Source organism: Rhincodon typus, chromosome 24 (assembly GCF_021869965.1).
Source record: "Rhincodon typus isolate 14 chromosome 24, sRhiTyp1.1, whole genome shotgun sequence".
Classification (NCBI taxonomy): domain Eukaryota; kingdom Metazoa; phylum Chordata; class Chondrichthyes; order Orectolobiformes; family Rhincodontidae; genus Rhincodon; species Rhincodon typus.
Window position 1 is genome coordinate 39,508,777 of NC_063355.1, and position 16,799 is coordinate 39,525,575.

Sequence of the window (16,799 nt, forward strand, 5' to 3'; positions counted from 1 at the left end):
AAGTTTATGCATTTTGTCAATTTAATAGATGGGTCACGACTTTTTCATTTCATCTACATAAGAACAGAAAAAGTTCAATTCCAAACTACTTCCCATGATTTCAAAAACATTTTAATATGCTCCAAAGCTAATAAAAATTGTTAATTTGCTCTTTTGTCAGTTGTCTACTTCACATGTAGTGAAGTTTCTGCACGAACCTTTTCCTTCAGACAATCCTAAGCACATCACCTTGCTTGTTTTACGTTGAACCTGGTCAGCTCAAACAAGATCTAAACAAGATTACTTTGATGGCATTGTTTCATTGTAGGATGATAGATCTAATATATAGGGTTGAATAAAGCTGTGGGGTCAGGGAAGGGAAAAGATGAGAAAAGAGAGAAAGTGCTCAGATGTCCAGTAATACACTGCATGAAGTTTTATTTGAATCCCAAAGTGCTTGGAAGTTTGTCAAGTCCAGCATCATTCACAATTTTCTTTACAAACCCAATTGAGACAATTAAGCTTTATTCAGACTAAATTTAATGTCGACTGCTTAAAAAAATGATATTGGGTACTTAGGTTTAAAGGGTAGTTGTTCCCGTTTTACAGATCATACTGTAGATTAAACAGCGGTAAAATGTACACGAGTCAAAATAGGATACAATTTCAGAGCTAATAATCCACTTAAAAACATAGCCCAGAATATGTATTTTGACCAACCTCAACCAACTCACATTTCAGCAGTGTAAATATTCTTCCATATACCCTTATTTTAATGCTCAAATTTCATTCTAATTTCTCTTCTATATTAAAACATGGAAATATGGATAAGAAAAAAAAAAAAAAAAAATCAGGATAATCAGCACATGACTTTCTTTGGACAACATTGCTCTAATTAGACATTACACCAGCAGTAGTTTTGCCAGCAGTCAATTTATTGTCAAAGATTTGTCTAGCAGACATCTTCAACTAATTCCAATTCCTAATTTAAAAGTGATTGACTACATTTGAGTGTGACAGTGTCTTGAAATTAAACATCCCAGATCTTTACTCGTGTTACAAAGCTCTGACGTCAGTTACTTCTTTTCAGCTCTCCAAGGAATGAGCAAAATGTGAACACTCTTCAGAGGCTGGATTAACCAATGTAAATTTGCATAAAAGCAGCATGTTGGTGTGGCTCAGCATCTTCCATAAATTAGCCAAGCTGGATGCAAGATTAAGAAAATCCAACCATTTCTACGAATGCTATTGCAAAGTAACCACTACATCTAAACTAGTGAAGCAGAATGCACAGGATCGATTCCACAGGAGTGCAGAGAGTTTCTGAATCACATTAAATTAAATTAGTAAAGTAAATCATAAGTGAAGAAAGAACAAATGCCATTCGCAATGCAAAGTTCTCAACAGTAGCCAGGAGGCAAATGCAGGTGTATCGATCTGTTCATGCAATCACTTCATTAATCTTAAATTCCTATTGCTAATTTTGAATTCCTTTACGATTAAAACAGACCACCTAACCCATAAACAGCTCCAGACAAACATGTTGCACTTAAAATGTGGCAGTCAATTGCCATTTTGAATCTCCTTGCATTGCGTTTAACTTACGATTTACATGAGTGTGAATTTCAAAGTGTGTGAAAAGTGATGTAGATAAGGTGAGCATTTGGGTCATACAGCCTGACAGAATGTAATCAGCATGTATCCTCGACAAATCATTTCAGAGGTAAATAAGGAGAAAGAACACTAGAAAAAAAACTTTAGAAAATTAATCCCGTTTGCAACATTTAATCACATGCAAATCCATGGGCTTCCTATTTTGTCAACATCAATGTATAGTAACACAAGCTAAATTACATGGGAACAAGCTGCTTTTTTCTCTCCAGCAACGGAGCATCTTTCCCTTTCCAATGTTCTTAGCACATTGTAGGCCAGGTCTATTTGCAACCAGGTTTCCCACAAAACAGTGCAACATTAAGAGAAAGTAAACAAATTGCTTCAATATTCATCAATCTCCTTCAAGATTTTGCTGTTTTTCACTAAGACATCAGTTTGGAAAATAACATTATCAAAATGAGAAAAAAAAAGGGGAGGCTGAAGACAAAAAAATGCAACCTACTTGTTGAGCTCAAGGGTAGAATACCATCTGTTAAAAGAACTCATGGAATTGAGAGAGAAAAGTTGTTTATTAAAGCAGTGATTTTGTGTTTTTAAACTAGAAAGCAGAACTAGACTGTCTTATTTAAAGTTTTAATCCCATCTGAACAGTCATTATCTAAACCACTTCTGATTATATGAAAACTGTAGAAAGTTAGTAACAGCCACAAGTAAACACCAAAGGTGACACTTGTATGTGTTCATCAGAGTCCTGCTGGATGGTGTGTTTCAAATGTACTGCCCAGAATCTGAAATCAGAAAGGCAGCATGACAAGTCTTAGTCCACTGGCCGCTTTTCTCCATATTTCTTTGTAAACTCTTCAGCATTCTTAAAGAATTTTTTACGGTCCTTAGAGTATTCTTCAGCTAGGTCAGCTCTTAGGGGATGCTCAGGCTGTGGGTCATTCACAAGTGCAATGAGTGACTGGATAACTGAAAACAAAACAAAATAAAATTGAAGTTTAGCGTTTAAAAACTAATAAACATTGTGGATTTGAAAATTACAACATGTGCTTCAACTTGTAGGCATATCTCAAAATAACATCCAGGCTCTAGTCATGACTAGTGATTCAAGGCACCAGCTCGCTACCACCAGTCACGTTGGCAGTTTGGGATCATCAATAAATGTTGGTCATGCCCATTAAGTTTTCTATTCTTTCATGGAATGAAAACGTTAAATGATTAAAAAGTCTGCCTCCCAGTTTTGCTTTTTTTTTTTAAAACACAACACTATTCCAGATTCTCCCTATAGGCTGCTACTTCAGTGACTTTTAAGTGCTGCAAACTCAGATCGATCTTCCAAACTTTTAGAAACCAACATTGGCAAAGATCAGCCTCAAAGTCTGTGCTTAAAGCTATAATTATAAATATGCTTGCCCAAGAACTAAATAAAGCATGTTGAGACAGAATCTGACCTAAATCTTGTCCTCCTCTTCAACAACATGGACTTTAGCCATCTCATGCTAGTTTTCAAATTACCCATTATCTCAATACCTCCAATCCGTCAACTTCTCTTGTCCCAAGATTCTCTGAAAGCTCTGCATTCCTTCAATCCTGACCTTTGGCGCATTCCCATTTTTATTCAATCCACCTCTGGTGGCCATTACTTCAACTCCCTAGACCCAAGGGTCTGCAATTCCCTGCTCAAGCTTATCAAGCTCTTTTTCTTGCTTTACAAAAGTTTCATATATTTTAATATCTCTTGCGCATCATGGTGTCCAATTTTTTTTTGATAATGTTCCAGTGAAGTGTCATCAAATGAGTTATGAAATTAAATTAATGCAAGCTATTGATAATTGACTTAACAGTTATCTGGCAAAGAAAAGTAATACTCAGAAGTTACAAGGGATAATGCTGGTTCCTAACAGGGCAGTGGAGGCATTCAGAGCGTCTATCATGGCACAGGTCCTAGACAGTGGAAGGCTGTAGCAGATTACAAAGAGAAGGAAGCAAGTGAAAAATGCAAACCAGAGAGTGGACATCTTCAATTTACATAAATGATTTGGAGGAAAACATGGCTGATCTAATTAGCATGTTTGCTGACGATACAAAGATTGGCAGAGCTGACAATAGTGAGAAGAATTGTCAGAGGATACAGCAGGATATAGGTCAGGTGGAGGCATGGGCAGAAAAATAGCAGATGGAGTTCAATCTACACAAATGTGTGGTGATGCATTTTGGAAGGTCAAGTACAGTTGGAAATTATACAGTGAATGACAGAACTCTTCAGAGTATTGATATGCAGAGGGATCTGGATGTGCAGGTCCACAGATCGCTGAAGGAGGCAGCGCAGGTAGGTAAAGTAGTACAAAAGGCTTATGGCATGCTTGCCTTCATTGGAAGGGGCATTGAGTGTAAGGATAGACAAGTTATGCTGCAGCTTTATAGAAATTCAATTAGGCCACACTTGGAATATTGCGTACAGTTCTGGACACACCACTATCAGAAGGATGTGAATGCTTTGGAGAGGGTACAGAAAAGGTTTACCAGAATGTTGCCTGGTAGAGGAGATTTAGGTTATGAAGAAAGGTTGTATAGACTGGGTTTGTTTTCACTGGAGCGCAGGAGATTGCGGGGCGACCTAATAGAAGTTTAAAAGATTGTGAGTGGCATGAATAGAGTGGAAAGTATGAGCCTTTTTCCCAGGGTGGAGGGGTCAATTACCAGGGGACACAGGTTCAAGGAGGGTGGGTGGGTGGGGGGAGGGATGTTTATAAGAGATATGCAAGGCACATTTTTCACAAAGAGTGGTGACTGCCTGGAACACATTAATAGAGGTGACGGTGGAAACAGACAATAACAACATTCAAGACGAACCCAGTCAAAAACATCTACAGGAAGGAATAGAGGAACACAGATCCTGTAAGTGAAGTCAGTTTTAGCATGGAAGAGCAAAATGTGTCGGCGCAGGCTTGAAGGGCCTGTTCCTGTGCTGTTTCGTTCTTTGTTTTAATTTGAAATGTTAGGGGATAAGATAGTAACATATATAGGGGGGCGGTTAGGCTGCAGCTAATGCAGAATTGGACGTGGGCCAGAGTTTCAGATGAGCCGATGATCATCAAGAGTGGCGAATGGCCAGAGAAACTTTGTAATAGTGAAATCTGGTAGATAGAAAAGACATGGAAGGCCGTTTCATCAGACGGACTAGGCAAGAAGCTAATTTAGACAATGCTACAGGAGGTGGCAGTAGGGATACTTTTAAATTTACAATGGTAAGTTCAACACCATGTAAAATAGGGTACAAAAGTTCTTTTCCCTTATTCTTGACAAGGATTTCCAATTTGTTCCCTGGTATTTCAACTTGACTACAATGCATAAAACTTGCCTAGCTAAGGAAGTGTCAACCCTCTTAAACAATCTGAGAATCCACCCCCCCACTCCAATGGGTTCACCCCAAGCTCTCTTTTTGAAGAACAACATTACCAACTTCTAACTTAAGATTCCAGATTCTAAAATCATCATGGTTGCTTGTTTCTATTCCTCTCCAGGTCAGTAATATTCAGATGATGCCTAGACAGCAAAGTCACATGATACTCTAAATAGGATCTGTGCAATAGCAACATATTAAATAGCTAATCGGAGATAGCAGGAATGCTGGAGGAACACAGCAGGCCAGGCAGCAGAGGAGCAGGAAATTTATGAAGGGTCCCGACCCAAAACGTCAACTTTCCTGCTCCTCTGATACTGCCTGGCCTGTGTTCCTCCAGCTCCACATTGTGTTAAACAGCTAATCCCTCTGTCAACCCAAAACAAGACATCTACCTTGAACAATTTCCCATGCTTTGTTGCAAATTTCACTGTCAGAAGTTGACACTGAAAAATGATTTGGAACAGATAAGCAACTTGAAAATGGGACATTTAATCGACCATTGATCATAACATTAGGTTCACGGAATTGAAGAGAGTTGAAAACAAAACTTTTGTCAATGCTTATTCTGAAACTATTCTACTTTATTGGTTCTCAAAGGGAATCAATTCGCTCTAACAATAACTTATTTTATGCCAAGCTCAACTAAGAAATTTTCATAGGATGTGATGTGACATCAGTGGTGGTTAAGTTGTCGAAGAGGATTCTGAAAGATAGGATTTACGTGCGTTTGGAGAGGCAAGGATTGATTAGGGATAGTCAACATGGTTTTGTGAGACAGTTTTCTTCACAAAAACTTGACTGAGTCTTTTAATGAAGTAATCAAAAAGATTCATAACGGCGGAGTAGTAATGCTAATGTTTACTTGGTTGTTAGTAAATCCTTTGACAAAGTTCCACATGGTAGACTTAGTAAAGTTAGATCACATGGGATTCAGGTGAGCTTGCCAATTGGATTCAAAATTGGCTTTATGGTAGGAGACAAAGGGTGTTAGTTGAGTGTCATTTTTCAGACTGGAGGCCTGTGACCAGTGGCGTTCCACAGGGATTGGTACTGGGTCCATTTGTATTTGTCATTTATACAAAAATGATTTGGATGCGACTATAGGCAGCATGGTTAGGAAGTTTGCAGATGACACCAAAATTGGTGGTATAATGGACATTGAAGAAAATTATCTAAGATTACAAAGAGATCTTGATGCACAGGGTCAATAGGCTGAGGAGTAGCAGATGGATTTATTTTGGATACATGTGAGGTATTGCATTTTAGTAACACAAACAAGGACAGGATTATACAATTACCGGTAGGGCCCTGGGTAGTGTTGTCAAACAGACAGCCCCATGGGTTCTGGTACATAATTCTTTGAAATTTGCATCACAGGCACACAGGGTGGTTAAGAAGACATTTAGCATGCTTGCCTTCATTGTTCAGACCTTTGAGTCCAGGAGTTGGGATATTATGTTTAGGTTGTATAGGACATTGGTGAAGCCTCTTCTGGAGTGCCGTTCTGGTCACCTGTTATAGGAAGGATATTATTAAACTGGAGGGGGTTCAGAAAAGATGGACTAGGAATGTTGCTGGGAATGGAGGGTTTGAGATAAAAAAAAAAGACCCGAAAGACTGGGACTTTTTTCACTGGAGTGGAGGAGGTTGAGGGGTGACCTTATTGAGGTTTATAAAATCATGAAGGGTATAGATAAGGTGAATGGCAAGGGTCTTTCTGCTAGGGTGGGGGGTGGATTTCAAAACTAGGGGACATATTTTTATGGAGAGGAGAAAGATTTTAAAAAAGGACACTTTGTGCAACTTTTTTTTTGTTTACACAGTATGGTGTGTGTGGAATGAAATGCCAGAGAAAGTGGAAGATGCAGATACAGTTACAACTGTAATGAAAGTTGCACCCTACTAGCCTTCTTGATTACGTGCTGTACCTGCACAGTAACTTTTTAGAATCGTGCACGAGAATACCTAAATCCCGCTGCACCTCAGAATTCTGCAGTCATTCTCTGTTAAATAATTACTTTGCTTTTTTCCGTTCCTTCTGCTAAGGTGAACAATTCTGACACTACACTCCATTAGCCAGGCTTTTGCCCACTCAGTCAACCCATCTGCACTGTCCATGTAACTTTCTGCTTCAAAGAATACTTCCCTTCCTTTCTTAGGCACGATGTGGAGGACCTTGCTTAGTGTCATCGAGAAATTTAACTACCAAGCCTTTGCTCCCCTCGACCAAGTTATTAAAGTAAATTGTAAGGTCAGATCCAGCATAGACTCTTGCTGGACCCCACTTTTCACATCCTGCCAATTAAAGGCTGGTTTAAACATGTATATGTCTGCCAACCAACCAACTTTTATCATACTAAAACGCTCCCACCTACCTTTTATTTTCCACCATAACCTTTGAATTGGTATCTCATTAAATGGACAACAGAATCACAGTATATAACAGGCACTTCGACCAATGGTGTCTGAACACCAAAAGTACACTACTACCTACAGCAGTCCCATAGTTTTAAACATGATACAGGTGCTCAACCAAGCATTATTTAAAGATTAAGGTTAACCACCTCAACTACACACCCAGACAGCACATTCCACCACGCTCTGGATGGAACACTCTCCCTTCCAATCCCCTCTCAACCTCCTGTCTTTCACTTTAAAAGTGTGCTTCTTGTTGTGGCCTTCCACTAAGGGGAAGGGCTGCTTTCTATCAACTCTGGCCGTGCCTCTCAATTTTGTGCATCTCAATCAGAGATGAATTGGTTAAACAAGATTTCCCTTTTTAAAACGGTGCCGATTCCTCCCAATTACCTTGAGGTTTTTTAAGTGCACAAATATAGTCTCTTGAATAGTCGACTCTCACTCCTTTCCCATGACAGACATCAAGCTAACTGGCCTTTAGTTTACTGTTTTTGTTTGTTTCCCTCCCTTCCTGAATAGAGGGATTATATTTGCTACTTTTAAATCTAATGGAAGCTTTCCTGAATGAAAGGAATGTTGAAAATAAAACACAAATATATCTACTACCTCATTAGCAACCTCAAGATTCGAGGATGAAATCCATATGGACCCGGAGACTTGTCAGCCTGGAGCTTTCATCAGTTTGATTAGTAACATTTGACTGTAACTTTGCTACATTCCTCTCTCTCTCTTCCATCTCCTGATTTACAGCTATTACTGGAATGATTTTGTATCCTCTATAATGAAGACAGGAGCAGAGTATTGGTTCATTTCATCAACCATTTCGTTACCTTCCGTATAAGTTGCAATATGCTTTTATTCCGAAATATCCCCTTAAATGTTGCCACTGTCTCCCTATAGACCTATCTCCTAGCTTAGCATGCACGTTCACTTCAGTTAACTCAGCTTTAAGTCTAGATAGTTGCCCACATTTAGATTTGAAATAACAGTCTTCACCCCAGTAATCTCCATTTCAAACTGGATATAAAATTCAAGAAGCTGGTGGTTACTGTTACTTTGGGTATCTTAACTCAGAGGTCATTAATTCAGTCACTTTACACTATCAAGTTTAATATATCCCAATCTCTGGTTGGTTCCAGGACATGCTGCTTTTAAGAAATGATCTCAAAAACAGCGATGAACTTCATCTAGGCTTTTTTTTTCAAATATCTCCCCATTCGTGGGACATGGGTGTCACTGACTGGCTAACATTTGTTGCCCGTGCCTAGTCACCCTTGAGAAGTTGGTGGTGAGCTGCCTTCTTGAACCGCTATAGTCCATGTGCTGAAGGTTGACCCACAATGTTCAGGAGCGAATTCCAGGATTTTGACCCAGTGACAGTGAAGGAACAGTGATATACTTTCAAGTCAGAATGGTGAGTGGGCTTGGAGGGGAACTTACAAGTGAAAGCGTTCCCATATATCTGCTGCCCTTGTCCTTCTAAGTAGCAACTGTTGTGGTTTTGAAAAGGTGCTGTCAATGGATTTTTGGTGAATTTGTGCAGTAAATCTTGTAGATAGTACACACTGCTGTTACTGACCATCAGTGGTAAAATAAGCAAGCACATGGGGATGTGGTGCCAATCAAGCCACCTCCTTTGTCCTGGATGGTGGTGGGGTCAAGCTTTTTGAGAGTTGTTGGAGCTGCACTCATCCAGGCAAGTGGGGAGTATTCATCCTGTTCCTGACTTGTGCCTTGCAGATGGTGGACATGCTCTGGGGAGTTAGGAGGGAAGTTACTCCTAGTGTATTCTGAGCCCCTGACCTGCACTTAGAGCCACTGTGTTTACATGATGAGTCTAGCTGTGTTTCTGGGCAACGGTAACTCCAAGGATGTTGAAAATGGGAGACTTTAAAAACAAAAAACAAACAACTCTGTGATGGTAATACCAATGCCAGTGAATGTCAAGCAACAGTGATTAGATTGTCTTTTATTGGAGATGGTCATTGCCTGGTATGTTTGTCGTGTAAATATTACTTTCCACTTTTCTACCCAAGCCTGGATATTTACTAGATTTTTCTGCATTTGAACACAGACTGCCTCAGTAGCTGAAGAGATCCGAATGATGTCTCAACATTTTGCAATTATTGGCAAACGTCCCCACTTCTGGCCTTATGATAGGGAGGAAGTCATGAAGCAGCTGAATAGAGTTGGGCCTAGAACACTACCGTAAGGAACTCCTGCAGAAATGTCCTGGCGCTGAACTGACTGACCACCAACAATCTTTCTATGCATCAGCTATGACTCCAACTGACAGAGTTTGTCCCCAGTACCCATTGATTCCAGTTTTGTTAGGGTTTCTTGATGTCAAACTCAGTCAAATGCAGCCTTGATAGCAAGGACAGTCACTCTCACCTCACCGCTGGAATTCAGCTTTTTGTCCATGTTTGAACCAACATTGTAATGAGGTCAGGAGCCGAGTGGCCCTGGCAAAACCCAAACTGGGCATCACTGAGCAGGTGCTGATTGATAGCCCTGTTGAGGATATCTTCCAACACTGATGAGTGCGAGTCGACCGATTGGGCGGGTTGGATTTGTCGAGCTTTTTGTGGACAGGGCATATCTGGCCAATCTTCTACTTTGACAGGTAGACGCCAGTGTTGTAAGTGTACCAGAACAGCTTGGCTAGGATAGCAGCAAAATTTTGGACAACAAGTCTTCCTAACTGTTGTCGAAATGTTGTCAGGGTGCATAGCCTTTGCAGTATCCAGTGCCTCCAATCATTTCTTGATATCACGGAGTGAATCAAATTGGCTGAAGACTGGCATCTGTGTTGCTAGGCACCACTGGAGTAAGGAGAGATAGATCACCCACTTGGCACTTGCGGCTGAAGATTGCTGCGAATGCTTCAGCCTTATCTTTTGCTCTGACCTGCTGGGGTCCTCCATCATCAAGGATGGAGATATTTGTGCATCCTCTTCCTCCAGTGAGTTGATTACTTATCCACCACCATTCACTGTTAGATGTGGCAGGACTGCGGTGCTTGAATCTGATCCGTTAGTTGTGGGATCACTGAGCTCTGTCACTTATGTTGCTTGGCACTCAAGCAGCCCTGTTTGGTAGCTTCAGCATGTTGACACATTTTTAGGTACACCTGATGCTGCTCCTGCCATGCCCTCCTTCACTGTCCATTGACCAGAAGACCAGAAGATATAGCAGCAGAGTTAGGCCTCAGCCCTTTGAGTCTGCCCCAACATTCGATCGTGGCTGATACTTTTCTCAACCCATTCTCCTACCTTCTCCCTATATCCGTTGATCCCCTTACTAATCAAGAACCTAAGTATCTGTCTTAAATACAGCCAATGACTTGGCCTCCACAGACCTCTGTGGCAATGAGTTCCACACAGTCACCAACCTATGGCTGAAGAAATTCCTCATCTCAGTTCTAAAGGATTACCCCTTCACCCTCGGGTTGTGCCCCCCAACCTCCAGGTGCTAGTCTCTCCTATTAGTGGAGACATCATCTCCACATCCACTCTATCCAGGCCTTTCAGTATTCTCTAAGTTTCAATCAGATCCTCCGTCATCCTTCTAAACACCTTAAGATGACCTTCATCCTCAGGATCATTCCTGTAAACCTCTTCTGGACCCCCTCCAACACCAGCACATCATTCCTTAGATAGAAGGCCCAAAACTGCTCATAATAATCCAAATGTGGTCCGACCAGAGCCTTATACAGCCTAAGTAGTACATCTGTGCTCTTGTTTTCTAGCCCGGTTGAACCAGGGTTGATCACCTGGCTTGTTAGCAATGGTTCAGTGGCAGATATGCCAGGCCATGAGGTTGCAGATTGTTTTAGAATATGACGCTACTGCTGTTGATGGCCCACAGCCCCTCATGGATGTCAGTCTTGAGTTGCTAGATCTGTTCGAAGTCTGCCCCATTTGCAGTGACGGTGCCACACAACATTATGGTGGGTATTCTCAATATGAAGGTTATGCACAGTTATACAGCTTTTAGTTTTATCTTATTATCATTACTATAATATAGACTTTATTGTATCCTAATGTCTTTTTTATCTGGCCCTCCCGGACTTTCCCTGACCCCATTTCGATAATACTATTTTCTTATTCCTACGTTTGATATACAAATTAAAATCAACTGAAATGTTAAATGAATCTGCTATGGTTAATATTATTCACCTCCTGAAGTAACATCAAACTAGGTGTTTGAGGTGAAGCCCAGCGTGGTCAGTGCAGACTCGTCTGAACCGTACGCTTTTATTTTTTCTTTTCTTTGCTTCAGAAGAACTGTAATGCCAAACTTTTAAACTAACTTTATTTATTTTTCTAGTTTATATGTAAGATTTTGTACCTTGGCACCTTTGTACTTAAGGTGGTGCCGGAAATGGCGACTTTGTACACTTTCCACTATGCTCATGCATCCCTGCACATGCGACAATAAAACCTAATTCTAATTGATACAAGCTACCTGGTAAAAATGGAAACCTTTAACATTCATCTGGAGCAAGTGCTCTCAGATTACGGTCAAGTAAGTAACAATTAAATTTCAATACATGCAAGTGCAAGGTGGTGCATTTTAGAGGAAGGACGAAGACCACGTACTCCACGAATAATGCACCTGGATGGAACAGATAGGGAAAGTTACCATCGGCTTACTGGACCACAGGACTGATCTCTCGTTAGAGAGACACGACTAGTGGTGGTTTAATCTTATGGTCACCATGTCTCAGGCAAGAAGCAAGGTTAAGAAGGTGGGACTTTCATGGTAACATGAGTCAGCGTGGGAAATGAACCCACACTGTTAGAGTCACTCTGCATTACCAACTGCCCAGCCAGATGGACTGATAAACCCCCATGGAACAAATAATTAACATGCATGTATTAACAAAATTATACAAGCAGCAATGCAAATTAACATGGTCATAAAAAATGTACAAGCAAAAGCACTGGGTTTTATTTCTAAAGGAACAGAATTATAAAGTGGGAGGTTGTTATAAAGTTGTATTAAAACCATAAATAAACTTTTATCATTAGAACACTGAACAGTTCTATCTTCTATATTACAAAAAAAAGCAAAGTACCAGAAAAGGTGCAAAAAGATTTACCAGGACACCAAAACTGAAAATTATAACTCTCTTTCAAAAAGTTGTTTGTGGGGTGACTTGATCAAGGTCTTTAAGATGTTTAAATTTGAAGAAATCCAAAACTAGAGGCTATAAATGCAAGTTAGTCAGTAATAAATCCAATAAAAGATTCAGGGGAAACTTCATTGCCCAGGTAGCAGTGAGAACATGGAGTTTACTACCAAATGACATAGTTGAGGCAAACAGTGCAGAGCCCCTTTAAGGAAAAAAGTTAGACAATGACAAAGAAAAGAATAAAATGTAAAAAAATATTCCGACTAGGTTAGAAAAGTAAAGCAGTGGGAGGGTTAAATGGAGCACAAACATCAGCAGTGACCAGTTAGTTGATGTGTTTACACCAGGATTTACCAAAATGGAGATCAGAACCCCAAATGAGGCCTCAAATTGAAATTTTAAGGTTGCGAATTCTAAAGCAGCAATGGCAACCATGGAGCTCTGTCAAGACGTGACAACTGTACCCCTTTATAAGAAAACTAACGGTCAAGAAGTCCTCATAAGCCTGGCTTTTTCTTTTTACCAGCACTCAAGTTTTGAATACAGACAAAGCATTCAAGTTCAGCAACATTCAGCATGTTCTTGGGTTTAAACGTTCAGTACATGTTCAATAATGGTTTCTGGTTTCTAAAACTCCTACTGATATTTTAAACAGTATTCCCCCTTCCTCTTCCCCTTTTTTTTGCCATCTCACTTAAACTGAAAGGGAATTTCATGTTGCAAGAGTAGAATTTATTACTTTTCAAAAAGAAGTTCAAGTTTCAAAGCCGCAGTTTCATAAAAAATACTAAATAACTTCAACATATTACTTTACTCTGCTTTCAATGAACAGATGCAATTCTTCAGAAGGCCAATCCCAATTAGAACAAAACATGTTAAGTGCTGGGTTAATTTCACGAATGCCACCGATTCAGATAACAGTCCGTGCTGTTGGAGGGAGTACACCGGCATGGATGGAGAATTGGTTAACTGGCAGGAAACAGCAATTGGGGTAAGGAGTTACTTTTCTGATTGTCAACCTGTAGCCAGCTGGGTTCCACAGGGATCACTGCTGGGACCACACCTGTTTACAATATAATGACTTGGAGGAAGGAAGCCAATGTACTGTGGCCAAATTTGCAAATGATACAAAATTAGGTAGAAAGGTAAATTGAGAGGGATTCAAACCGTTCGGAGAGAGATATCGACAGATTACGTGTGCAATTGTGAAGTTGGAAGGGAGAACAGAAGAATGAGTATTATTTAAATGGAGAAAAACAGCAGAAAGCTGCAATACAAAGACACTTGGGGGTACTTGTGCATGAAGCACAGAATGCAGGCACAAGGTGCTGCAGGTGATCAAGGCAGCTAATGGAATGCTGGCCTTTATTTCAAAGGATTGGCGTAGGGAAGAGTTACTGCAACTATACAATGTGCTGGTGAGACTGCATCTACAGTACTAAAAGCGGTTTTGGTCCCCTAATTCAAGGAATGGCATCATTTCACTGGAGTTTATATAAATGATTTGTATGTAAATAAAGGCGGTATGGTTAGTAAGTTTGCAGACAACACCAAAATAGGTGTAGTGGACAGTGAAGATTATCTCAGAATACAAAAGGACCTTGTTCAGACTGGCCAATGGGCTGAAGAGTGGCAGATAGAGTTTACATTAGATAAATGTGAGGTGATGCATTTTGGTAAGGCAAACCAGGGCAGGACTTATACACTTAATAGTAAGGTCCTGGGGAGTGCTGCTGAGCAAAGAGGCCTGGGAGTGCAGGTTCATAGTACCTCGAAAGTGGAGTCACAGATAAAAAGGATAGTGAAGGCGGCGTTTGGTATGCTTGCCTTTATTGGTCAGGGCATTGAGTACAGGAGTTGAGAGGTCATGTTGCAGCTGTACAGGGCTTTGGTTAGGCTACTATTGGAATAGTGCGTACAATTCTGGTCTCCCTGCTATAGGGAGGATGTTGTGAAACTTGAAAGTGCTGTTTTGCCTGGAGCATCAGAGGCTGAGGGGTGACCTTATAGAGGTTTATAAAATCAGGAGGGACATGGATAGGGTGATTAGCCAAGGTCTTTTCCCAAGGGTGTGGCAGTAAAAGACTAGAGAGAGTAGGTTTAAGGTGAGAAGGGAAAGCACCTGAGAAATAACTTTTTCACATAGAGGGTGGTGCCTGTATTGAACGAGCTTCCAAAATAAGTGGTGGCGGTATACAAATACAACATTTAAAAGGCACCTGGATGGATATATGAATAGCAAAGGTTTAAAGGAACATGGGCCAAATGCTGGCAAACAGGACTAGGTCAGATTGGGATGTCTGGTCGACATGGATGAGTTGGACCAAAGGGTTGGTTTCCGTGCTGTATGACTCAGAGTCTGTTCAGATAAAGTTCAATAGGATGATCCCTGGTATGGAGGGATCATGTTATGAGCAAAGACTAGAACACTCACCTTGGTCAGTTTTGGTTGCTGGTTTCCAGTTTTCAGCACTAATGACTGGGAGACAAACTTGCCCTTTTTCATCAATGTTGGGATGATAGATCTTTGTCTTGAAAGTAATTTTAGGTGGTTTGAAAGGATATTCTGATGGAAAGCTTATTTCAATCCTGAAAGCTCCTTTGTCATATGGAGGGTTATCCTAAAACAGGAGAAAAGTATTTTAATGTGTTTAGCAAAATCATAAAAACTTTTATAAAGAGATCTAAATTATAATCTAATTTAGGCTATAATGCACAAATAAAGATTACACAGTGTACATTTAAATATCAATAGCCTTCTTATTGTCAGCATATTCCAAGATAGAACAATTTCCAACACTCACAGTTAAAACATGAACATTCGAGAAATAACAGTTGCCAAATCATTTAATTTATATTACTCAGTATGATTAAAAATCTCTTTTCCAAAGGACCAGATGATTCTGGAAGAAAAATTTTTCCCTAAATTATTTGTTGTGGACTTCATGCCACATAGAGGATAAGGTATTCTTCAAATGAAAAGAATAAACTTGAGGGAATAATGTAAACTAATTCATCGTAGAGTCATAGAGTAATACAGCATGGAAACAGGCCCTTTGGCTCAAACTGGACCATGGTGCCCACTCAGCTTGTTCAATCGCCCACATTTGGTCCATATCCCTCTAAACCCTTCCCAGCCATGTACTTATCCAAACGCTTTTTAAATGTTGCTATTGTACCTGCCTCAACCACACTCTCTGGCAGCCCATTTCATATATGCACCACTCTCTGCATTAAGTTGTCGCCCCTCAGGTCCTTCTTAAACCTATGCCCTCTAGTTTTCAATTCCCCATCCCTGGGAAAGAATATATGCATACATCCTACCTATTCTCATGATTTTATACACCTCAATAAAGTCACTCCTCATTCTCCTATGTTCCAAGGAATAAAATCCTATCCTGGCCAACCTCTCCCTCTAACTCAGGTCTACTAGCCGTGGCAATATCATTGCATAATTCTTTGCGCACTTTCCAGCTTAACTATGTCTTTCCTATAACAAGGTGACCAAAACTGTATATAATACTCCAAGCACAGCCTCACCAACGACCTACACAACTGTAACACAACATCCCAACTCCTACACTCGATGCCTCAACCGATGAAGTCCAGCATGCTAAATGCCTTCTTCACCACCCTGTACACATGCAATGCCGCTTTCAACAAACTATGTACTTGTACTCCTAGGTCTCTCTCTTCCACAACACTCCTCAGGACCTTACCATTTACTGTATAAGTCCTACATTGGTTTGACTTTCCAAAGTGCAACACCTCACACTTATATTGAATTTCATTTGCCAATCCTCAGCCACTTCCCCATTTGATCCAGATTCCTCTAATTTTTGATCATTTTCCTCGCTATCAACGATACCTCCTAATTTTGTATCATTCGCAAACTTACTAATCATGCTTTGTACGTTAACATCCAGATCATTTATATAAATAACAAATAACAAAGGTCCCAGCACCAACCCCTGTGGCAGAACACTAGACACCGGCTTCCAGTCTGAGGAACAACCTTCAACCAGCACCCTCTGCTTCCTACCATCGAGCCAATTTTGAACTAAGTTAGCCAGCTCTCCCTGGATCCCATGCAACCTAACCTTCAAGACTAGCCTATCGTATGGGACCTTGTCAAAGGCCTTACTAAAGTCCATACAGACAACATCCACTGCCCCACCCTCATCCATCCTCTTGGTTACCTCTTCATAAAACTCAGATGTGTCAGACAAGACTTCCCAC

At 40.4% G+C, this 16,799-nt stretch overlaps 1 protein-coding gene across 1 annotated transcript in view; it reads right to left on the reverse strand.

The window, feature by feature from the left end:
- Positions 1-392: 392 nt before the first annotated feature.
- Positions 393-16,799, reverse strand: part of LOC109911391 (ubiquitin-conjugating enzyme E2 L3) — a 59,345-nt gene continuing 42,938 nt past the window's right edge. The window contains exons 3-4 of the mRNA XM_020510692.2: positions 14,995-15,181; positions 393-2,565 (exon numbers count right to left, since the gene is read on the reverse strand). Coding sequence (XP_020366281.1) covers positions 2,411-2,565; positions 14,995-15,181 — 342 coding nt within the window. The 3' untranslated portion in view covers positions 393-2,410. The remainder of the gene's footprint in view (positions 2,566-14,994; positions 15,182-16,799) is intronic.